At 34.9% G+C, this 27,356-nt stretch overlaps 1 protein-coding gene across 1 annotated transcript in view; it reads left to right on the top strand.

Moving 5' to 3' along the window:
• BMPER (BMP binding endothelial regulator) overlaps positions 1-26,141 on the top strand; it is a 1,202,087-nt gene extending 1,175,946 nt beyond the window's left edge. The window contains exon 15 of the mRNA XM_044065026.1: positions 24,643-26,141. Coding sequence (XP_043920961.1) covers positions 24,643-24,824 — 182 coding nt within the window. The 3' untranslated portion in view covers positions 24,825-26,141. The remainder of the gene's footprint in view (positions 1-24,642) is intronic.
• Positions 26,142-27,356: the final 1,215 nt, after the last annotated feature.

A 27,356-nucleotide genomic window follows, 5' to 3' on the forward strand; every position in this document is an offset into this window, starting at 1 on the left:
GTACTCCGTGACTCATACTCCAGTACTGATACTGCAGTATGGCTCTGGAAGTGTTGTACTCTGTGACTCATACTTCAGTACTGATACTGCAGCATGACTGTGGGGGTGTTGTACTCTGTGGTCATACTCCAGTACTGGTACTGCAGAATGGCTGTGGAGGTGTTGTAATCTGTGACTCATACTCCAGTACTGTTACTACAGTATAGCTGTGGGAGTGTTGTATTCCTAATATGTGAGATGACAAATTGAATATCTAAGAAGAGATCTTATTCCGGTATATAGGGCATTTAGTGACACCTACTTTTGGGAATGTTGGGGGTTAACAAAAAGTACTAGAGAATCATCAGACAACCTATGTAGGAGATTCTATAGGAAGTTTATTAACTGGTTCTCTGACAGAGTAGCTGATGCATGGAACAGACTACCAAATTACATTAAAGCAAGTACTAGTTTATATATTTTTAAGAACAGCCTGTGCATTTATTATGGGAACAAGTGTTTTGGTATATTGGCGAGATAGAAGGGTATTAATGTCTGTGCTTGAAATATATGTATGTATGTATGTATTCCCATCACCATGGAAGGGGTTAATTCAGTTGAATATTACTGAAGAGTCTATGGTACTTGTCAGCAAAGAGCAAGGGATTTGTTTTTTTAATTAAAGCAGAAAATCAAATCTAACAGATTAAAAGCAATGGGGAAAGGTATATAAAATAATAATTTCAGTGATGCCTAGCTTATCCTGGACTTTCCTACTGGCTGGATGTAATAAATGTCCTTTTTCCCATGATTCTTTTTATCATCCCTGCTACTTCATCCTTTTTTTCTCAAACCATCCTTATTATTTCACTTCACTGTCCATTTATCTGTCTCTGTTTTCTAACTTATGTGTCTGTAAAAATGTTTTACATCATTTCTTGATAGAATTGGACACCCTTTTCCTTGTTTAAATATTTGCTTTTCCTGCCTGATTTTCCTTTTCCCTTCTGCTTTAATTGATATTGTTCCCGTTTTCCCTCTTAATAATCTTGTCTTTCACATGTACTGTGTTTACCTACTCGTTAATGCCAGCCAGTTGTAGAGCCACTGTATTTTTCCTTTTGTTTATTTTTTTGTGATTGAGTTGCACAAAGGCTTGTTGCTACTCTGATGGCAGCTTGTATGTATCATCCTTGTTCTTCGAAAGCTGCCATAATATCCTTTTGCTGGAGCATTTCTGAAATACCATGCCTTTTTGTCAGACTCTGTGCTTTTGATGTATAAAATTCTCACCCAAGCCCTCTTCTATGATCCCAATTTATAAATGGCATTGCAGTTAACTATTAATCCATCAATAATTAAAAATATAATACTACACAGATCAGAACCATTACAGGGAACATCCAGACTAAGCCATATATTTTATCAGTTTCTTAACAACAAACTAGCATTAAACACCTCAAAATAGCAATAGTGCTCCAGAAATTAACAAACAGCAGCCCATTGTATACAACCAGTATAGAGAATATTCAGATGAAACAATTTTTACAATACCTTAGCTATACTTTGTATCCAAACCTTTCCTTCAAAAGTTATATGGAAATAGTAGCAGACAAGATTAATACCCAGCTAAGGACTTCTTATGCTATTGCCAACTACCTTATCCCACCAGCTAAATGGGCCATGGCACTGAATTTACCAATTCTATCATTCGAAAACACTCTCCCTGTTGTTACACTAAATTCATTAAATAATATCTCCCTCCTTCAAACTTCTGTTAATAATGTCTGTAGGTATTTATTTTCTTTTATCTTTACCCTCAAAATGAACATTATAGTAGACACCTACAAAAGCGAACTGGCTTCCATTTACAGTTTAAGCCATACTTCTGAGTACATTCACATTTAAACTTATATATGAAAGGTATTTACCCTCCCTCAGACATAAAGTAAAAAATAGATCCCCCTTATGATCTTCACTCTCATACATGTTGTACTCTCTGTCTCTGCACAGACCCCCATACACTAAGATATTAGTAATATAAGATCTAGTAAAGTGGTACCACCAAATTTAGTGAGTGCTGATGCCAGAAAGTAAAGTAATTGAAAGACACTGTTAGGCCAATGAAATATGACCTTTAGGACTTGGTCAGTATGGGAGTGCCTTTCTATATGGAGAGTGTAGTCAATGTCTGCTCTAAATGGCGTTCACTGAGTTATTTTCATGCCTTTGGGACTTACTGAAAGTACCTTCAATATTTTGCCATGATTCCAGTTTCAGAAATGAAACACATTACTCAAAATTGTGACAAACTATCCTCAAGCACCTAGAGAAGAATACTTCAGAAAGTGTATCCAGAAAAAGGAACTGGCCCTCTTCGTCTAAATCTTAAACACAAAAAAACTGCAAATGAATCATCTACCTGATCTGTATATTCAGTGGAATACATTACTTGTAATTGAATATTTGAAAATTGGACTCGTACTGTAAAACTGTGTTAAATTGCTCATGCCCTAACATTGTATGCGAAACACATGCACTAAATTCATTTTGTTATATAGCTTGTCAAACATTGTATGTTAATCTAATGTTGTAAGCTGAATGCAACAACCTCAAAACAAACTCCATATTGGTGTGAATGACCTGAGATGTACCTCCCTGGACTACATGAAAAGAGACATGGAGGAGCTCTCCGATCTTGTAGCTCAGGCAGGTATGACCCTAGCCCTGAGTAGCATCCTGCCATCACCCAGAATGATACCACAGTACAAGGACAAAATGGCTGACTTCAACAATTGGCTATGCTTCTGCTGTCATTCTAAGGGGATCCAGTATCTGTCTGCCTGGGATGACATGATCGACAGACCACAATGCTTTGCCAGAGATGGCCTGCACCTGTCGCCCTTTGGATTCCGGATACTGGCTTAAGTTCTTGTCACCCCTATAGTGCCTTTTTTAGGCAAGGTTCAAATGACAAATTCACCACCATAACAGGTACAAGCAAGCAAAATCTGAGGGTAATGCTACTCAATGCTAGAAGTCTAAACCTCAAAATGCATTCACTCAAGGCACTCCTTAAAATGGAGAACATTGACATCTGTGCAGTGACAGAGACCTGGTTCAAGCCTGCAGAGAGCACCCCTGCATTATCAGGCTATAATTCATACCATACCTTTTGGCCACCTAACCTGGATCGAAACACTAAAGGTGGAGGTGTGTCCATATTCATTAAGGATATCCACACCTCCAGGCTAGTTTCTCAGCATAATGCATCTGAGATTATCCAAGTGCAACTAACTCTGGGCAAGAGCACAATCCAAATTGTAATTTGCTACAGTTCCCCCACCATGCCCTAGGATTCCCACTCCTCATTTCTTGATATACTGGAAAATATTAGGGTACAGCCCAACACCGTAATAATAGGCGATTTCAACTACCCCATCATTAACTGGGAAACGTACTCATGTACCAACTCTTTTGCTCAACGTTTTCTGGAATTCATAAATTCCAACACCTTGAATCAACTTATCCACATCCCCACCAAGGGCAGCAATATCCTAGACCTGGTCATTATCAACATGGGCGACCAGTGTTCCATACCAGAGGTCAATTCCTCATTGGTCAGATGCGACCACAAGCTAATCACCCTAGACATCCACATCCCGCCCCCACCCCCATTAGGGAAACCACCGTAAAAAATTTCTCCAAAGCCAACTTCACACTTCTTAAGACAGAAGTGGCAAACTTCACAACACCCATGTAGACGGACAATAGAGGTACAACTGCTGAATCCTACACAAATGCACTTTATAAGCACTTACATGAGGGCATGGATCGTGCTATCCCTAACAGAACCAATATGCTATCCTCCAAAAAATAGAAGCCAATCTGGTGGTCCCCTGCCATAAACAAACTCTACAACAGAAGAAAGAAACTGTTGCAAAAAAGAGTAAAATCCCATGATTGGAGGAACTCCCTGGTCAGCCTCAGTAAGAAGCTGAGATCCCTCATAAAATCCTCCAAAGCTATTTACGCAAACAAAATCACCACTGATTCTAAAGACAACCACAAAGCATTGTATAGCTATGTCAAGAATCTCAATGGCAACACTCAGATCTGCTCTGACTTACAGCACAATGGCACTAAATATACAGAACCAACTGATATTGCCAACATCCTGGCAGAAAGGTTCAGTGCTAACTTTACCCCCCCCTCACCCTCCCTAAAGGGTCCCTCTCTATACCGGAGGAATGTAAAGTTCCTGTAATCACGGCTGCACAGGTAAAAACCACACTCTCCAAAGCCAAGAACACAGCATCCATGGGACCTGACAACATCCCAGGCTGCATTCTACAGGAACTATAGAATGAACTGGCACCCCACCTAAGCACCATGTTCAATCATAGCCTCACCTCAAGCTTTGTGCCAACTGAATGGCGCACAGCGACAATTATCCCACTCCACAAAAGGGAAGCCACCAAGGACCCCGTGAACTACTGCCCTTTTAGCCTAATAAGCCTGGTCTGCAAGACCATGGAATGTATCATCATGGAACTTATAAACAAAGACATTGGTAATCTCCAAACTCTGGACCCCACCCAGTTAGGGTTTGTAAAAGGCAGATCATGTCTCCTAAACCTGATAGACTTCTTTGAAGCAGTCACCAAAGCCATAGATGAGGATAAGGTAGTTTACACAGCCTATCTAGATCTTGCCAAGGCATTTGACACCATCCCCCACTCTGGACATATAGATAAACTCACTAAACTAGGTATAAATCCCTGTGTTACAAGATGGGTTGCCAAATGGCTCACTGACAGAACCCACACTTTGAAAGTAGCAGACTCCAAATCCAACTTCAGACCAGTGACAATTGGAGTACCACAGGGTTCAGTCCTGGGTCCTCTCCTGTTTGTTATCTACTTTTCTGAAGTACAGGCTAACACTGAAGGTCTTTGGCTAATGAAGTTCGTAGATGACTGCAAACTATGAGCCATAATCAAAACTCCTAATGATGTGGACATCCTACAAAAGGGCCTCGCTGAGACAGATGCCTGGTGTCAAAGCCATGGCCTCAAGCTCAGTGCCAAAAAGTGCATTGTCATCCTCTTTGGTAAAAACGCTGTACCCATGAGCTGCCACATAGATGGCAGTCTACTTAACACCAAAAGTGTGATAAGAGACCTTGGGAGACAGGTGGACAGTAGTCTCTCCTTTGATAATCGCATTGCCACAGTAGTCAGGAAATCCTTTATGTGGCACACCTCATCACAAAAGGTTTCTCATCCAGGAAAAAAGAGGTCATTGTTCCCCTCTATTCATCACTCATTAGACCCATTATAGAGTACAATGCCCCTTTTGGTATGTACCTCACAAGACATCTACAACAACTGGAAAGGCTGCAGAAATACCTCACAAAGAGGATTACTGGCCTCAAACAGATGCCCTATGCAGACCATCTAAAAAAAACTCCAGCTTTACTCCGTTGCATATCGCCTACTCAGAGGCAATCTCTGCCTAACATACAAAGCTATGTCAAACCCAGAGCTGTTGGACATGCTCCACTTAAAGAAATCCCAACCCCTCTGAGCTACACACTCTAGGGTCCTAAACCTTGTCACCACAGTAAACAGAACATGCTGAAGGGATAGATTCCTGTCCCAGAGACTTCCCATACTCTGGAACAAACTACCTATCTATATCAAACAAAGCTCCTCATTAGCACTCTTCAAGAAAAATCTTGATGATTGGATGGGAAATAGGAAATTCACCCCGGGGATTACCTCTGTGGCTCTGCTCAACAGGGGCACAGGAAAATCATTTTCTTGGGTGGTGAAAGCCAGGGTACCTTTTTGGCTAGGCTTATATAGGCCAATAGCCTAGTACCTACCTATGAACCTATATGTAACCACCTTCTGATGTGATTATGACTGAAATTCAGTGCAGATGCTGTTGCAGATATTGGCTTCCTCTCAGAGGCACATAACTGAGTCATTACTGGATTCTTCCTTCTTTCTGTTCTGTGATGGTACTACCAGAAACATCTGTGACTCCCACCATCTTACTTGCCAACTCTGTAACTTTACTACACAAACTCATTGTGTTACTCGTTTTGGTTCACTGCTTACCTGAATATGTTGAATGAATGTATATATTGTACCCATTTGTGCAGCTGTGTAACTGGGATCACATCATTAACCCTGGTAGCAACTCCTCTTCTTCTAGTAAGAAACTCAGCAGCTGACATGGATTGAGCTGTACCTCTCAAGTGACATTAGGCTGGTGTTCCACCCTATCTCTGCTTGGGCTTGTAGAGTAACGGAAGGAGTGGTTTCCTATGAAGCTGTTGTTCTTTAACATCACAACCACTTTTATTTGAAATGTTATATATGCTTATACAAATGGTGTTCATTTTACATTGTTCATACCTGTGACATAGATCAATGCATTGTGACGTGGACATTATACTGCTACTGACAAGCTCAAGGTAGTTTGATCACACTGTAGTAGTAATGATTGGAATGACTGTAATGAGATCTTTGTATTTTATGCCCTACCCTTTCACACTCCAGGACATGCACTGGGGATGGGGTGTGCAATGGGCTGACCACAGATTGCATCCCCTCACTTCTTCTAGGAGTGTTCCTTTAACCAACCCTGCTAATCCTCCCAAAGCAGTGAGAAAAGGGAAACTACATTGCCCTGTGTGTATGTGAATCTCTCTGAATCTCTCAGGAGAGGTGAGGTGGCCATGCCCCTTCACTTATGCCTTCTATGTCTGACTACTCCAGTTCCAGGGTTGCTAAGTGAACCCAGGTTACCTAGGACACAGGCAGGGCTCCATTCTTCTGCCCCATGGAGCCAGGTTCTGGTACATATTATAAAATGACTATGATTTGGGGATATTTACTAGTTTCAGTCACTGTAACAAAATAGATAATGTTTATGCTTTTTTGAAAGGGGCACTGTCCCTGCTGAAGTCCCTGTATTAAATACAATTTAAAAAATATATATTAGCGACAAACGTACTGCTCACCATGTCCTGCAAGTTAATGCCAAATATCAATATCAACTTCACATTTCCTGGATTATTGTTGATAGAATCCACTACACCCTGTCTTACCCTGTCCAATTTAATGAAATGCATTCCCCAGCAAGGGGGAAAGTAATGGCCTTATATGCCTAAATACAGACCTAGAGTACTTTCATGCTATACTCAGCGTCTTTTATGTCATTTCCTCATCTTATACACTATTGTTTGTAGTCAGCTGTCCACCCTAGACTGTTTACCTTCTTTTTCATTTCCTAAGCTGAGAATAATTTGGAATTTTATATTTCCCTTCACAGAGTACAGAATACCATGTAGCAGTGATTACGTCACTAACTAGATAAGTATGTGACCGTAAGGACAATGCAGCACATATTTTGTTTGTTAGACTGCCAACATTGGCAGTTCTACACTTAGGTGTTGGAGTCCATGATGGGTGGTTCTTAGCTTCAGCTTTATAGAGTACAGTCATGATGCATGAGAAAGTCACAGACTCTGCTGTATATCAAAATCTTTTCCAAATATTTCTGATTTTATTTGCTCTGCATCCTTACTGTCCCTGTCTGGTTCAGAGTTGCATCATTAGTGCACCAAAAACATAAATAGATCACCATTACTTTCCTGTCTTCAGCTATCTGAGTTATACAACCTAAAACGCATGGCATTCGTTTATTTACCTTATTGTCTTCATTAACAGCAGAGTTTCCTTATAGAAGAATTTTCCTTTTACCTTTGAATCTTTTCCCTTCTTGTAAGATTGTCCCTTGCACATCCTAGCCCTCTGTCAGGGTTATAATAGTTCTCCGTGATTTTAGGAATTCTTGGATACTCCTGCCAGAAACTGCACTTTTTCCTCCGTGAGCTCGCATAAGCCACTTTATTCATTTTATTGGTCCATATGTAGGGACTTACCCATCAATAGAAGGAAATGACTCATTGACTTTCAGGTGGAAGAAATTGGGTACATGCATCCAGCGCTCAATTCTATAGACAGTTATCTAGTATCACTAGATTGAAGGACAGTTGTAGTTATGCTTAAAATATGGAATAAAAATTGATCCCTTGCTGTTCACCATTGTAACAAAAGAATTTCTTCACCTTTACATTTTCTTGTAGTGTACACTAGTTTGCAAAACTGGGAAACCAGGTTTAATTAGTCACCAGAAACAATGGGAAAACTGTAATTTGGCAGATCATTGAAAATAAAGGTATACAAAAGTAAGAAAATTAAATAACCATGATAGCTGATTTACATGAAATGGTATTCTGTTTGACCCATGAAGGAATAGGAACAGAATAAAGTATGCTGCTTAAACTCAATTGTTGGATAATTCATATAGAGTGAATTCTGAAAGTACACAGTCCCAGTCATAACTAAAGCTATCCGTGTCATTAATGTACTGCTGCCTTGATTAAATGATGTGATGGTACACCAACTGTGCAGTAAGGGAAACTCAGTGTTTTCATACAAGGAGCAGGGTCTTTATACAGATGAAAACAAGCCTGCCAGATACTCAGTATGTTCTGCAGATTTTAGATTTAGTAATAGATGTCAGAATTGCAGATGGTAGAGTTTTGGACTAGTAACTTGCTCTCCGAAGAAAGTAAGCTATGGAGTGTTATCATAAAATGTAGTTAGCATATTGCCAATCAACACTGCATCTTTCATTATATTACATACATTTTTAATCATAGCTTTCTAGGTTTGCTGTCCTGAAAAGAGGTGTCAACAAAGAAATTAAAAACACTTTATAGTTGAAATACAAATGTTATGTAAGTGCAGCACTGTTCATCTCTGATAGTAAACAGTATGCCCTTTAAGTGAAGTCTTGGGGTAGATGTGAAAATGTGCCTGTAATTTGTAATACCAAGGACTGATTTACACTGTGTGCATTTAGATTCAGTTTAAGAGGTTGGTTTTTTTCAGTTATTCTGCAGTATGATGGTGCCATCTAGTGGTGAAAGACAATCACCATTAAACTATCTGCTGCTGCTGCTCTGTAACTGTTTAAAAAATCACTGCGGCATTTCTAAGTTAAATAACTACACATATCATAGAGTTCAACCTGTTACAGCAAAAAATCTGGACAAAGACAAAAACAGTAGGGGAACAGAGGCTTAAAAATAGGGACAGATTTTAAATATCGCTCTTATAAACTTAGAAAGTTGCCTAAATAACAGGTTTTCTGTTAGCGTGCATTTTTTGGAGGATATGAGCACTGAAATGCAAATCTCTACCATTATTTTGTGATTTCAATCCTTGGTGATTCACCAGAAAAACACAATTTTTATGAGGAACAAACCAAATGCAAAAATCTGGACATTCTGTGAAAATCTGGACAGTTGAGAGGTACAATACATATTAGCTTACATATAGTATTCACCTGTCAGCCATATATGCTTATATGGGAGTTTTTCAGTGAATTATTTATAATTCTATATGCTGTTTATATTTGATGTAAGAAAATTTAATAGATCACAACTGAGCTCAGGATTCTTCTTTTTTATCCTCCGGCTATAAAACATAATTGCAGAATAGTGTCCATGAAGGGGGAAATAGATTGTTCACTAATATTACCAAACAGAACAAAAACAGAAGGAAGCTATTGTTATACTTAGAATGTGTAGCATTGTCATTGAGAAGGAGAAGTGAAGCTGAGTTTGAATACCAAGGAAAAAAGTTGATAGAGTTTATTTTGTAGTTAGGTAGAAGACACATAGAGAACAGAGGCACACTTTTTAATTTATTTTCATTGTTTCAAAGCATATCTCTCAACTGTCCATTTTTTGTTTCAGTTTTCTCTTCCAAGTAGCATTGAGTAATGGAAACACAAGTTATGGCAGATAGCATTGTCAAGTGCTCACTCACATCTGTGAGTGCACACACACACACACACACACACACACACACACACACACACACACACACACACACACACACACACTATGCAAAAGTAACTATACATTCTTTACAGTGGGAGAGAAAAACAGCACCATACATTTTACATAATTTTTTCAGAATGTAAAATGCATTGAATGGTTTATGCTGTTCATAAGATTAAAAAAATATATGTGCAAAACCATGATCTGCATGTTCTGTTTTTCTCAGTAGCTAAGCATAAATGATCACCACTGTAGAGATAATTTGAATAAACCATTTTGTGTCTGAAAAACAGCAAAGCGTAGCATTTACCTAATTCAACAAGGACTGGCTCAATGTTTTAAACATTAAGGGTCATGTGAAAGCTTAATCAAACAAACAATGACGAATCTGACATTTTGACAGAATAACATTTTAGAAGCTTATAATAATTTCCTGTATACTTGTAGTGCATGGAACACTGTGGCTATGCTCCAATATCAGAAAAAAGATACATTTGTTATGCACTTCTCTAGCGTGAGTCCTAGTCATGACAGTGTAACATTGTTACACAATCCAAGCACTGTTACAATTAGATCTTATGCTAGGGACTAACAAATAGTGCTGGCCATCAAAGAACGGTGGAAGAAAGGAAAACAGCTGCTTTAATTCTGCCTGCTGACCTTATCTCTCAACTGCCCCTGAGTTTGCCTCTTATTTGTGCTCTGTGTAATGAAAACCAGTTCTGTTTATGTTTTTAGGGAATTTCAGCAATATGTGCTGTCAAATTTATATAGGTACATATATATATATATATATATATATATATATATATATATATATATATATATATTGTATCAATTGTTTCTGATTTTGATACTTTGTCCTTCCAGAATTTTTAAGTTGCCAACAGGTGTTCTGCTATTTTTGACAAAGCTCACACTAAGGGCTTTACTGGAAAAACACTGTGCTTTTTTGTAACTAGTAGTACATGGAGCACATAAAGCTCCATGCACTATAAAGAATTGATTATAAACTTTTACTATGTGTTCTCGACATGGATGCAAGATTCACCTCTCAAGGTTTGGTATCAAGGTGAATCTATTCTCTCTATATACAGTTTGTCAGAAATCCACTGTGCTTACTTAAGCTCCTCAGCTGGAGGTGGCACAGAAATAGGTCAAACAAATTCCACAAAACAGTGCTATATAATTTTCAGAAATTACCACAATAATGCAAACATTGTAAGCACAGACCACAACAGCTGATGTATCATCTTCAGGTGTTTGCACACTTAAAATGTGCTGCTGTTCATATTATACTTAACCTGCTTCAACAGGACTAAACAAGTTTTGATAAAGTGACTTAGTAAATGGCTCAGATTCCTTCAATACAGTCACAAAAGTCTCTCAAAGATCCTTATCCCTTCAGCATGGGTAATGCTCATTCCCCACTGGTAGCTAAGTGAAAACAAACTGCAAAATTGTTTTATTTAAGTAATAAAGAACATTTCACACCATCTGTCTTGGAAAAATGACCTTAACTAGATAGGGGTGGTAACTGGGAAGCCAGAATTGAAGCCAGGAAACCAGGAAACTTTACTTGCTAATTAAATGAAATCAACTTAACTATCAAAATAAGGCTTACCTTAGTAATATCCTTATTTTAAGAGCAAGTTGACTATAATTAGGACTGATTTTATTTTAATGATTTTAATCATTTTCAGTGAAGATTTTTATATCTATGATTATGTACATGTATGAATTTTTATATGGTTGTTTTTGGAGTTCTATGAATTATATTGAGGTTGGACTGTATTTTTCAATGAATTGTATATATTTGTATTGTAAAGTAAAACATGAAGAATTTTATTATACATTTTGCTGTATTAAGCTGTTATATAAATTTAAGAATAGGCATGCTGCATTGTTTAGGTTTTGTCATATGTTCAACACATTTTTCTTTTAATTTTTTTTTTTAATTTTTAAAATGTTTAAGCTTTTAATTCAATGTTGGCATGTGAAATTGTCTGGAAGTTACTAGGACAATTTATTACCCACTTTGTGGAGCCAAACTGCTTTGGAAAATATTTTGTAAATATGTTTGTGGGCTGGTATGTTTCAGAATAAATTTTATAATCTCACACATTTTATCAATTTGTACGTCTTTACTCCTACCAGATGTTATGTATCTAACTTTTTTATTCATGTCTCAGTCTGTTTAATTTCTCTGTCCAGCTTGTTTATTTCAGTTTTCAAAGTTATAGTTGGACCTCTTATTAATTTTTTATATTTTTCGTCTTTGCTCTTAATTAGGTATCTTGTTCTTATAAAACTATAATATCCTGACCTTATCTGCATATATTTTGTTTTTAATTTTTATTTGGTTTTAAAACATAACTATTTACATAGGTCCACAGCTGACTATTTATATAGGTCCTCTGCTGATTAACACATCAAAGTTATACATCAACAACAATTAACATTTTTCAAGCAAGTCTTTAAGTTTAAGCCAAGATTTATATGAATGTGTAATATTAAAAGTTCTCATCTTTATAGTATGCAATTCACTAATGCAAACAATTGTTGCCATACTAATAAATTCAACACTAGAGGGTGTCACTTCACTTTTCCAGTTTTTAGTAGTTAATTTTCTGGCTATAGCAAGAATAGACTAAAGAAGAGACACTTGGGTTTTTGGAATTAACCCAGGAATAGTAGCATTAAGTAAAACTAAGATTTAGAAATATTACATCTATCCGACTATAGAGTTTGAATAAAGTTATTAATTTCTTTCCAAAAAGGGGAGATTACTTCACATTCATATACCATATGCATCCAATAAACCATGATTTCAAAATGACATCTCCAGCATTTAATTCTATTTGATTTATACATAATTGTAATTTTGCTAGAAATGACAAAAGCTCAGTGTAAAAATTTCCAAGTGAACATTTTCCAGTATAATGAAGATGTAGTTTTAGCTGTAGATTTTAATATTAATTTCTTGTATTCTTCAAAGAAGTCGTCATTATTAATTTTTGAGGTGTAGTTCCAATAGGAATAGTCTAGATATGTGAAATCTAACTTAAGAATTTTATAAATTTGTGACAAATATGATTTATGTTTCATTGCATTATTATTGATATTTATTAAGGAATTCCAATAATATGGGGAACAATTTCATATCTAGGTTAAATATCTTTATCTCTGTGTTCACAAAGTCTCTAAATATTAGTAAAAGTAACCAATTCTTAGAATCTTGCTTGTATTTGGACATTACATTTTCAACATTATATATATCAGTACCATTTAAGAATCTATGCCAATGAATTAAATTACTTTGTTGTTTCAATACTAACATTTTGTTGAAGTTATGAGTTTCTAAGCAGTCATTTGTATATGCAATTGGAAGTATAGAAACAATTAAGTCTTTAATACAATGGTTAGAATATGTGAACTTTTGGGAAGAGGAAATTATGTTATTTAAATAGGGAATTTGAGAAGAGGATGTAATATGATTTACACAAAAATCTTTAATAACCAAATAAAACTGTTAGGTACTCTAGGTTTATGACTGGTTGTGATATAATTATTATCTACTAATAATATTTTTTGATGTATTTGTTTCCATTTTGAATCATAAGATGAATTTATCCACAACATTATAACTTTTTACAATTGTTGAAACAGCATACAATTAAATATCAGGGAATCCTGTTCCACCATTATCCCAACCTTTTCTGTCCCAATCAAAAGAAACTCTTGGTTTGTTAGGACGCCAAACAATTTAAGTAGAATATTATTTATCTTCTTCATCAATATTTTTGGTGAAGATAGTACTAAAGATAGTAAGACAAACAATATTTTAGGGAGAATTACCATCTTAATAAGCATTAATTGCTCTTCCATGGTAAAGAATAATTTGTTCCAATTTGTGACTAAACTTAAAATGTTATCAACAATTTGTTGAAAGTTTTTGTATCATTTATTTACTATTAGACATAATGGTTATACCAAGGTATTTCTTTTTCTTGCTATTCCAATTGAAATTAGAATATTTTTGTATGTTTTTAATTTTGTATTAATTAATAATGTACGTGTTGTATTATGATTAAATAGTAAGTTTGAGATTTCTTCCAACTGACTCATAGAACTAATTACATGTTCTAATGAATTTTCTATATTTCTTATTCTTAGTAAAATATGAGTTGAATCCTTAGTTTGAAATCTTCTTTAATTTTCATACCATTAATGATCTTATTGGATCTAATACTATTAGCAAAGGTTTCTATAGCTATTTCAAAAGGTAAAGGTGATAATAGGCAGCCTTATGTGCTGTTTTGTAATTTAAAGGAATTAGAAAGAAAAGAACCTATTTTAATGTACTGTAAGTACAAGAATTGTTATATAAATTAGAAATTAATGCAGTTAGCTCAGGTGAAAAGTTATACACTTTAAGTGTTTTAAACAGGTACAACCAATTAACTGAGTCAAAAGCCTTATCTAAATTGAGACTAATGCTAGAAAGTTCTTTTTTATTTGCATAGTCTGTTAATATATGTATTCTAATTATATTAGCCTGTACTTGTCTATTTAAAATAAACCCAGTTTGATCATTGTTAATAAGTTTAGGGCTAAGTAGATTAATTATGTTAGCTAAAATGGACATGAATGTCTTATTGTCTATATTTAAAAGTGAAAAGGGTCTTTATGATGAACACTTTGTAGGATCCTTATCTTTTTTAAAAAAAAAATAGGTGATATAAGGGAATATTTCCATGGGGGGATTCAGCAGTTGTTTTCATTTCTCTATAGACCTTATCTAATATTTCAACTGCATCATCTGGTAGTATTTTATGTAGTTCTGGTATAAGACCATCTAAGTCCAGTGCTTTATTTCTTATATTTTTTATTTGATCTTTTATTTCTGTTAAACTCAATGGTCTATCAGTTTTTTATTTGTTCACTTGTTAATTTATTTGTTTATATATTCCATTGGAAAAGTTTCAATTATATAATTATTATCTGGGTTATTTGTATTATTATGGATATTTTCATAAAATATTTTAAAGCCCTCAAGAATAAATTTAATATCTGTCTACTTTCTTTTTATTTATATTTTTTATAATTTCTTTGATATGATTTAGTTTATTCGTTTTCTTTGATCTAAGAGCGAGTTTATGCAAGCTTAAAGGGTTTACTGAATATGCCTGAAGTTTAAGTTTTTTGAAATTTATTGAAACTTTATGATTTAGAATTTCAACATATTATATATTTAAGCTTTTAAGTTTAGACTGACTGATAATGTAATTTGGTTTTAGATTTAACTTTTGTGTGTCTATTTTGGTCTGTAGTGTATTCAATTCTTTGTCCCACTCTTGTTTTACTAATATACCAGTTTGTAACTCTTCCATTTAAGTAAGCCTTTAGTGAGACCCACAGGACAATGTCAGTTACTTCAACATTCATGTTTATTTCTAAAAAAATGTTGACCTCTTTAACATACCAATCCTTGAATCCACTTGAGTTCTTTTATTTTAATAATGTACACTGGTAATCTCCTGTGATGTAGTAGATTGTCAGCCTTTAAAATAATATTAAAGATTATAGCATTACGGTCCGATAACGGACATGAAACTATTGAAACTTCTCGGATATGTGATAACAGATTGTTTGAGACAAAAATCTTATCAATATTTATGTTCCATATCTATACAAATAATGGGTAAACTGACGTGAGTTTGTTTTCCTTAGCTCATATATATCCCTTAAATTCATTAGATTTACAAAATGTGTTAAGTGTTTGGCTGAAGATGTGATTCTCAGCCTTTTATCTACAGTGGAATCCTTGTCTGATAAAACACAATTAAAATCACCAGCCATTATGGCTTTACCTTTCATTTACTAGGCTATAGTATCTATATAATATTTTGCAGCTTTAGCTCCAACCATATCTCTCAACTTTTTAGAGCAAGACATCTGGACAAAGCCATAAATAAAAGTGGGACAAAGGCCCAAAAACAGGGCCAGTTTTAAATATTGCTCTTAGAAACTTAGAACATTGATAGAATAGCAGGTTTTGCATTAGCATGAATTTTTTGAAGGGTATGAATTCTGAAACTCAAAAGTATGTCATTATTTTCTAAATTCAATATTTAATGATTTGCCACTAATTTGCCAGAAAACCTAAATTTTATGAAAAATGGACCAAAAATCTGGACATTCTGTGAAAATCTGTACAGTTGAGAGGTATGGCTCCAACCCCTGGAATCCAACAAGCCACTAATGTATATAGTTTTCTGTTGCACTCATTTATAACAATGCTTAACATGCCATTTGTATCAACATACATATCTTTTCCTTTAGGCATTAATGGTGAGCTCTTCCATAAAATGAGGGTACCTCTTCTTTTAGATCTTTTACATCTTTTACATCTTCGTTAAGTAAATGTGTTTCCTGTAGAAATACCATTTGAACTTTATGTAATTGCAAGCATTTGTACATACTCCGCCTCTTTCCTGGATTATTCAATCCATTAATATTAATAGATATGCATTTAAAATGAGACATTTATATATGAGAGAAAAAAAACACAGGTATGATGAAATTGTATTTATGTATAGAACCTATGTAACAATATGAAATCTTCAGCTGTATACAAAACTTTTAAACAAATAAAAAATTACCTAATGATATAACCCTAAAATATTCTGCCATGGAATAACGTATTAGTTTGTTGAAAAAGATGAACAAACCATCTCTAAAACTCTCCATTAGACTAACAATGCTTAGCTCATGCTTCTGATTCATGTTAATGTGTCTCATTGTTTAGTATGTATCATCTTAAAAAAGCCTGTCGGTGAGTTATTATGAATAAGAAAAGTTAAACAGGTGTTCAGAATCTTTATTATAAGTGGGCCAAACTGAATATCTCTGCAGTCATTTTCCCTGTACCTCATTTGATCTCCTTTGTCTACTATACGGAGGAAGTCAGTTATTATTTTCATATTTACTAATTTATAGGTCAGATGATTTTATATTTGTTCTATTTTATTTACTATGTGTAAAGTTGCACATAGGATCATTAAGTTTATAAATTAGTACCTGGCTAACTGTCCTTGTGGGCCATTCCAAGCCTATCTAATTATCTGATGTGAGAATTAAACCCTGCACCTTGTACCTATAATGTGACCACCTTAACCACTATGCCAACCCTCTACCCTTGTAGACATATTTATATTTTTTAACTATGTACATATTTACTTAGTTTGATCTCTTTGTATTTCTGTTTGTGTACTATGTCGTATACTATATTAGCTATAATCCTAGTGTAGAGTGTCATATAATAGAAAATGTATATTTACCCTTATATATTTGATACTCTTTAATCTAGTACTACTGTTAGAATCAGTCCTAATTCCGTAAATGTTATGTCTAATAGTATCTGAACAGACATCTGAAAAATCTTCCCTTTTAAGGTTAAAATATTCCATAATAAATTGTTCTGAGATATTAAGTTTTGTTATCATTAAAATGTGACAATAACAGATAAGCGCAATCCTAATTTTTTTATCAGAAGTGTCATTCTGTAGGCTAGTATATAAACTATGTTTTAGGTATACTGCAAGCATTCAGGATTATTTAATAACTGACAGTGGTTTAGAATGCAATTCACTCTCTTTTGTTTATTATCTAACTTGTATTAATTAACATCTTAGTATATGATTCAAAATATTATGATTATTTACTTTTAGACAGGAAGCAGTAACCTGGACAGTTCTTAGAATTGTAGAACTCCCACAGCATCACAAAAGTGCTCATGACTCTAATTAAGCTGCTACAAGCTGGTCCTCATGACAAGGGCTTACAAATGAATAATTTATCAGCTACAATTCACACAGCAACATTCACGAGTGAGTCCAAGCCACCTCCACTCCATACAGCAATCCCTCAAACCTTTCTAAACCACTAAAAAAAATAAAAAACATTTCAAAGTATGTTAACCACTACAAAGTTATTGTATTTAAAGAAATAACATTTAATGATTCAGCAAGCAGTATTTGTAAGAGATGTTTAATAGAAAGCAGACTGTCATTTTTTTAAAGAAGGCACAACATATAAACTTGCATTAAAAGAATGACAGTTATGTGTGATCCAGGTTTAACTTGTAAAAGTGTGAGTGTTACTCTAATTATTTGATCTCATTCCAATAGTAACTTTTATATATGTAAAAATGTATATTTTTTATACTTTGGTTATAATATAGTATGTCTTTACTGGGTTCTGTTGCATGTCAAGAATACTATCAGTAGAATACTACTGGCCATTTTAAGAACCTAGAATGTAACTTAACATGCCTCTTAGTGTCATTTCTTGCATCTTGTATTATAGTTAATAGTACATTACTCAGCCATGCCTAGATATCAGAAAGTGTGCCATCTAACAAAAGTTTCATCATAATAATGATTAACGTTTAATAAGATGAATAGTTTAACCTTTTAAACATTAAGTGAAAATAAGTGGCTTCAATTTCATATATAGCTAAACCAATCAAACTAACATTTTAAAAAGGGAACTAGTGACCATTTGAAGCAGGGAAAGAAAGAAAATTATTTACCTTGTAAAAAGTAATATACAGCACATGTTCATAAGTATTCAAGCACTTATTTAAATTAATGAGAATTCATAACCATGAAATACATTGATTTTCATTTGTCCTTCAGATGTTTTACTATTTTTGTCTTTTATTAACCATCTCTTGTTGCATTTCTCTTTAAAGACATTGTTAGATTCCAGTCCATTTATTCTGTTTTTTCTAAGATATTTTTCTGTATAAAGTCCATTGCATTTCCAAGGTGTTAAAAATCTTTTTTCCTTCTGGAAGATGGATCCTTATTTTTGCTGGAAACAAGACTTGTACTTTAATATTCTTTTTCTTTCAGATTTTAACAAGTGGTACACATGTTTTTCTCTTGGACATCACTAATGTATAATATCCATTGTCAAATCTTACAGTGTATTTCCTTTACTTTTAACTGGATAATTAATCCACACAACTTTTAAGACTAAATCCTTATCTTGACTTGAGAAAAATCTTACGATCACTAACCTTGGCGCAGGTACTTTTTTTTAAAGATGAGTTAGAAAGTGATGTATGTGCCCTTTCAATGCCAAAGAAAAAGCATCAGGAAGGTTCAAAGTTTTAGGCAGGCAGGTATTAAGGTATTGAATAATACTGTCATCCTCTTCTTTTTCAGGAATCCCATAAATTCTGTTGTTATTCCTTCTAGATCTGTTCTGTAAATCTTCTATTTCATCCCAGAATAAGTTGTTTTGTTTCAGAAGAAATTAAGTGTTATTCTCATTTTTAAGTAATCTTCCATCAAAATCAGACATTGCCTCTTCTATACTCGAGATTTGTGATGGTTGTTGATTAAGCGATTCACTCAGAGCTTCAACTTGTTGTTTGCATTTCTCTTTAAAATTGTCCATTTTGCTTTCTAATTTATCTATCTTTAAAGATAACTCACTGATATTACTTAGTATATAGCCTGTATGTCTTTTTTCATAGTTTGGTCCTGTACACTGGGCTTATAGTGGCTCAATCTGAGACAATTATTTCTTTCTAGTTTTCTTGACAGGAGAAAGCAATTAAGAGTTTTGAACTTGTCATTTTTTGTAGTAAATCTTTCAGCAGATGTTCAACTATAAATCCATCAAGTTTTGAAATGTTCTAGTTGAGATGTTTAGTAAAAATCCTGTCAGAGATGTTAAAATGAAGCAGAGCTAAAAATCAGTGATGTTAACTGCCCACCATTTTTGGCCACCACCTACACGTATAGATTCTGTTGTTAAACATTTTTGACAATTTTTGCATTCAAACAATGTTCCTTTCAAAACTTGACATATTTCTTCTGCAGTTTTTTTCCACTGAACATATCACTTCACTTAGTTTTAGACAGTGACTACTTTGCTGCCATGTAGTCAGTTATTAATCTTCTGTGCATTGGTTTAGATTGCAGTTTGACACAATAATTATCTAGCAGTAACTTATCATTGCATAACAATGGTGGTAAAATGTTTTGTTCTTAGGTCCATATTTGTCTAAGTCTCTGTCAGAAACTATATGTCTTACCAAGGTTAGACTATGCCTACAATCGTCCAACCTTATGCCTACAATCAACATTTGGAGAGTTGTGCATGTTTTTATCAATGTGAGGTGTAGTGGAGCAGCAATCTGATGTGAGTACAAAACTGAATTCTCTGCTTCCACTCTTTATTGTGCCAATCTATCTTTGAAGGGTATCAATGTGTTGTGATTCCCAGATCACCACTGACATAAGAGTATGCAGTTGTTAACACAAAACACATTCTGATTAATTTTCTGTTTAGTACAAAAATGAGGATTGAAAGTATCAATGAACTGGCTGGTTGCAGGGTGTTTATTCCTAGAAGCACAGATAACCAGTTTCAGACAGTAGAAGAAAAATGTATTTTATTTAGAAGTTAATAAATAAAACTTACACATGGTACAGAAAAGGGGTACACTATGTGTCTGGGGCTGGATGATGGGGTGAATGAGAGAAATCACATTGCCCAAATGTTGACTGCAGGACAGATTGCATTTTTCTTGGACCTTAGGAGATGCATTTTTCTTGGACCTTAGGAGAAAAGATCCAGAAAATTTATAAGGCCAGCATGTGACATATGGCTGGCATTTCTTCTCTGCAGTCAGTTAAAAGTGCATTGATGTTTTCAGGCAATAAGAATGTGACACAAAATGCAGCTTTATACCCATACCAGGTTTAGTGCAGCTGAGTTAGTACTGTTGGTATACCCATACCAGGTTTAGTGCAGCTGAGTTAGTGCTGTTGGTATACCCATACCAGGTTTAGTGCAGCTGAGTTAGTACTGTTGGTATACCCATACCAGGTTTAGTGCAGCTGAGTTAGTACTGTTGGTATACCCATACCAGGTTTAGTGCAGCTGAGTTAGTACTGTTGGTATACCCATACCAGGTTTAGTGCAGCTGAGTTAGTACTGTTGGTATACCCATACCAGGTTTAGTGCAGCTGAGTTAGTGCTGTTGGTATACCCATACCAGGTTTAGTGCAGCTGAGTTAGTGCTGTTGGTATACCCATACCAGGTTTAGTGCAGCTGAGTTAGTACTGTTGGTATACCCATACCAGGTTTAGTGCAGCTGAGTTAGTATTGTTAGTATATACATACCAGGTTTAGTGCAGCTGAGTTAGTATTGTTGGTATACCCATACCAGCTTTTAGTGCAGCTGAGTTTGTATTGTTGGCATACCCATACCAGGTTTAGTGCAGCTGAGTTAGTATTGTTGGTATACCCATACCAGGTTTAGTGCAGCTGAGTTAGTATTGTTAGTATATCCATACCAGGTTTAGTGCAGCTGAGTTTGTATTGTTGGCATACCCATACCAGGTTTAGTGCAGCTGAGTTAGTATTGTTGGCATACCCATACCAGGTTTAGTGCAGCTGAGTTAGTATTGTTGGCTCACTTTTAATTAGTACGGTATTGTACCACAGTTAAATGTCTTAAATTTTATTCTTCAAGTCTATTTTTTTAGTTCAGTCACAGAATCTTGAATGACTTAAGCTACATCACTTCAAAAGTCAGATTTTGAAGTTCAGCACAGGATGAAACAGTACTGAACTAACTGTATGGGGTATGCAAGTTTCTAGTGTCACAGTGGGAGGTTTGTGTAGCTGTTACAAAGTTTGTAACCCCATAAAAGTACCACCTGTGTACTAAACTTACAGATCTTGGTACCAATCTTGAATAAAACAAAGATAAAGGAACTGCTACAGCTTCCAAGGAAGCACCTTTTGCTCAGTACTACTCATTTGGGCATGTGAGAGATAACAGCACAGTGATAAAGGACAGTGCAGATGATGCCACCAGCCAGAACAGTTCTGCTGTGATGGTCTGCTATTCATAAATCTTCCAATCATTGTTATCTCCCCTCTATGTGACTTCTGATTTAGGTAGTTACTCTGCTAACTGAGAAAACATATCTGAAAATACCAAGTTTCAGTGGTGTCCAAGAGAGAAAAATCTCCAGTAGAGGATAGAAATATAGTAGAAATTTACACAATATGTGTAGAGAAGTAGTTGCTATCAAAATGTCCAAGTAAACATCAGGAATAACAATGTAAAACAGCAAGTAACATATTGCAAAAATAAATATGTAAATTAAAAGAATGACTAATAAACAAGACTGACTACCTAGCTACTTTATACAGGTACAAGGATTAGGTTTGGCACATGATTAATCAGCACTCTAAAGTGTGAGCGCAAATGTGTGATTTGAATTATTTTTATTCTAAGGTCCACATCGGGGAATCCCAGGAAATTCACTTTTCTCTGAGAGTGATACTGTGATATATACAAACAGATCCTTCATATATCTATCTAAATCTATCTGTCTATGGATAGATAGATAGATAGATAGATAGATAGATAGATAGATAGATAGATAGATAGATGGATGTAACATATATTATTTATCTTATATATCTCTATATAAATATCTAATCTATAAATATATGTATATATATATATATATATATATATATATATATATATATATATGTGTGTGTGTGTGTGTGTGTATGTGTGTGTGTGTGTATGTATATAGATAGATAGATATAGATATAGATATAGATATAGATATAGATATAGATATAGATATAGATATAGATATGAGTGCTAAATGACTTATCACTGCACACATTTTGTTGCATGGTGAAATGGTGGTGTTTTCCATCACTGAAACAGTTTAGCAAATTATGTAACAGTCAATGTGCATCATATTGAATGATATATAATTCAAGGGGTTTCACCCTTTTTTTCAAGTTTGTCTGATCCTATAGTTAGTATACTTAATTTCCAGGGGTGCAAAGCCCCCCAAGTAAAAAGGTGTTTTTGTTGTACTTTTCATAATCTCAAGTGTAACTTATTGGTTTACATTTGCGAATACTGTTATGCAATGATTTAGTGGTGATTAATGGCAATTGATGGTGAGTTTGTTTATTTTTTTGTGTTTCATTCAAATTCACCAGTGATTATTCATTCTAACCTCAAGTGTGTGTGTGTGTGTGTGTGTGTGTGTGTGTGTGTGTGTGTGTGTGTGTGTGTGTGTGTGTGTGTGTGTGTGTGTGTGTTGAATACAGATCTTTCTTGTAGTGAGGCACAATAGATTGATAGCCTTATGGGTTAAGATTTCTCCCAGTCTCAAGAAAGAATATTAAGTCACAGAGACAACTTCATGAGCATCAAAGCTACTGGAGATTCCTTAAAATCAGGGAAAAAAAAGAACTATAAACTGTATCCAGTCACAGTTGAGACTTCAGAATAATTAATCACTTATAACAAAGAAGCAGATACTTCTTTATTGAAAAATGAAATATATTAAAAAGATGAGCACTTTTGCCCTTAACAGAGCTTCATCAGATCTAATTAGGCTCTTGCCATATAGATGGAGCTGCCCTACTGAGAACTTTGACTGCATTCAGTGGCCCCGCCAAATCCTGGGTAGCTTTGGCACTATGCAGAGACTGATTAATGAGTTTCGTTAACACCAAATGTAACTGAATCACATTATGCTGCCTGGCCATAGCCCCCTCCCCCTTTTTAATTCAAGACCTTGGTATTTTGATGATTGAATTGGGCAAATCATGTCATCATACCTCTCAACTTCTAGGAACATGAAATCTGGACAAAGCCAAAAATAATGGGGAGACAAAGGCTCAAAAATAGGGACAATTTTTAAATACTGTTCTTATAAACTGAGAAAGTGATTATGTTTGCATGCATTTTTCTGGGGGATATGAAGTTTGAAACTTAAATGTCTGCCATTATTTAGTGATTTCAGTCTTCAGTAATTTGTCAGAAGACCACAAATGTTATGTGAAACAGACCACAAACATGAGGCAAAAATCTGGACATTCTGTGAAAATCTGGACAGTCGAGAGGTATGCATATAATCCGGAGACAGGTTGGATTTTGTTTCCTAAGTAGTGAGAATTGATGGAAAAGGATATGTGTTCTCCTTACTACCCCAATATTTTGGACCTGACTTCAATAAATGACAGAAGTATCAGCGAACTTCTAAACCCAGGATGTGGTGCCATCTTTTGACATTCTCTGCAAGCTGCACAGAACTTCTTTGTGTTTTTTCATCCTACAAGGCCAGTACAGCCTTGCTAAAATTCTCACTTTGCAGCTTCATAGTTTTGTATGTACTTACTAGGCTATCGATCTGTGAGGATCTCAAAAAGCCAGGCCTTTACTGAAAAGCAGCTATTTTAACAGCCCAGCTGGACTTTCAAATGCAAATAAAATCAATAAATAAAAATAAGTTTAAACTTACATTCCCATGGTAGTTTTGAACCCGTAGCTGCCACATATTATTTAGCCACTAACACATTGGCTTTACATTACACTACTAATGGCTTTACTCATTTTAGGTTTTCCTTAGTTTCCTTCTATCTGAGAAGGAAGTCATCTAAGAAGTAAATTTATAATACAAATGTCTCATAATGTTTAAACCTAAGTGTAATGTGTCTAAAGCAAGTATTTTAAGCAGTCTAGATATTAATGCATTTATATGCACTGAAGAGCTGTATGCAAATGGTGCAAACCACTGCTGTTTCATAACAATGAATTGTAGCTTTTATGAATTTCATGCAGTTAATAGAATATTGATTTTGTAATGTTTTTCAGCAACCCAGTGCAAGCATGGAGCTGTGTATGACACTTGTGGCCCAGGATGCATTAAGACCTGTGACAACTGGAATGAGATTGGACCTTGCAGCAAGCCATGTGTAGCTGGATGCCATTGCCCAGCCGACTTAGTTCTTCATAATGGAACTTGCATTAAACCAGCCTTTTGTCCACAGCGGTGACACAGGCATTACAGAGATCAACTATAAGATGATGTCCGTGACATCCAGAAGATTTATTTTACAGCCAGTATAGGACTGTTCCAAACTGTCAATATTGCAACATAACAAATACTGAGAGGGATGATTATGCACAGTATATGCTATTTTAAATTGGTATTATTTCTAGGACCAGCAATTCTGTAAAGTACTTGAGCATCTGTGAACAATCTATGTGTTGTAAACTAATTCCAGAATATAATAGTGTGTCTGAATGCCTTATTTTAAATGGCAGTCATGCTGCTAAACTGAAGAGCTTTCCACGTTCATTAAACATATGATACCTTAATAGCTTGGCAGCTGGAAGAAAGGCACTACTGTGGTCCAGAAATCTGTAGACAGAGATTCATACAGCCGCTGCAGAGTTTATGAATAAAAATGTCTGAGCCCAATAGAGCCAATTGCAACATATTTTCCTGTAAATGTCTGTCAATGCATTTTAAAGTGCACCTTATATATTTAAAATGTAAATGAATTCATAAATTATAGAAGTTAGTTAACTAACTGTTATTACCTTTTAGATGAATTTCTTAATCGGTAACTGAATTATCATTAGCATTTCTGCCTATACATACAGCCTGAAATGAGGTTATGTGTCATTCATACTCAAAAGGTCTGAAACTTTGATATCACAACCAATCAACTAAGAGTCCCAAAAGTACCGAAGTTGGTGCAGTACTGATTTACAGGCCTAAATTAATTACCATTACTCCTGATGTTGTGACAATAGTTTCTACTGAAATAGCCAGTGTCAACAATTGTATTGTTCTTGCTAGTTTAAGTGATGAAAGAGTTACAGTACAATATCATTATAGCATGAGAAGTTAGCTCAGAAAATTAAATTTGATGTGCCAGGGATTAAAACCAGCATGCCAGGGATTAAGTCTGGCATGCCAGGGATTAAATCTAGCATGCCAGGGATTAAGTTTGACATGCCAGGGATTAAGTTTGGTAGTTAATGTTGAGGATTATGACTATGAGCTTATAACAAGCTGTTTCTTGCAGTCCAGGGTTTGATTCTGTAAGCCTCCATTTACCTACTGTGCAACAGTGAACAAATCATTTAACCAAACAGTGCTCCCAGGTTGCTTTTAAGAAGAATACATGTCCAGTGGGGTTACATGATAAACAAGTAAAAAATGAGTAAAGTCCAGCACAAGTAAATAAAACAACACCACAAACTACGCAGTTTAGTGTTTTGTTTGAACAAGTAAATAAAAGTTGTATGTAAAAGTCTCTAGTAATGTCAGAAAAATAGATATCCATTTTAGCAAATTAAAATCTGTTAAATTGCATCTTTGTCAAGGTTTTCTCCTCAAAATCCTTCTACACCATCCATTTAAGTGTAGATGGTACATTCCAGCATTGTTCTTGAAGAGGTTATACCATAACGTATGGTTACAAAACTTCTACAAATGTCTCGAAACCCCTTCAAAAATGATTTTGCTTCTCTTATGCATGCTAATTATGTTTACCTCTTGTAATAGTGTTTATGCACATATTGTATTATTTTGTAGAATTATTCTCCATAACACCATGAAGGGGCACAAGATGAAGTGTCCAGTAATTGCCATGGAGCCAGTAAAAGCACTCATTTGCTCTATTTCATTTTAAACAGATTCTCTCCCATTCCTACCTGTTGTTGACAAGTATTTGACAAAGCAGATACCTATTCTAATTAAGAAAACATTCCTAGCATGGTGTGCCCATCCTGGCTGCCATACTTTGATGCCATATGCTTTCTTTTAGGGGCTAACAAGTTAAGGAATGTCGAGCACCCTTGTGCCCAAGAGAGGAAAGCTGCTCTGTGTCTCTCCTTATCCATTTGCGATGTTGATCTCCATTATTGCTGACATCATTTTCCAAATTTAAGTCACTAAAGTGACAAGGGTTGACTCACTCAGTTCTCCCACCAGTGTACCAGCCAGCTAATGTATTTATATTCACTGAAGAACTGTATGCAAAGAGCAGATGTTTTGATGTCCGTATGACTTAAACAAGAATACTCGTTCAAAAATGAATATAGCAATGTTTTCTGTACACACATATATATATATATATATATATATATATATATATATATATATATATATAGGTTTACTATCAAAATTTCGAACCACACTCCGTCGACTGTACTATCATCGAACACGGAAGTTCGAAAATGGGAATGTCGAAGTAAAAAAAACAATCTAGGAATGGGTTTTAACATGGGTCGAGATAGGGGACATGTTTGTAGTTCGGAATAATACTGAACACCTACCTCAACCCATGTTAAAACCCATTCCTAGATTTTTTTTTACTTCGACATTCCCATTTTCGAACTTCCGTGTTCGACGATAGTACAGTCGACGGAGTGCGGTTCGAAATTTTGATAGTAAACCATATATAGATATATATATATATATATATATATATATATATATATATATATATATAGATATATATAGATATATATATATATATATATATATATATATATATATATATATATATATA

This window comes from Protopterus annectens, chromosome 3.part0, assembly GCF_019279795.1.
Source record: "Protopterus annectens isolate FY-2018-M chromosome 3.part0, PAN1.0, whole genome shotgun sequence".
NCBI classification, from domain to species: Eukaryota; Metazoa; Chordata; order Ceratodontiformes; family Protopteridae; genus Protopterus; species Protopterus annectens.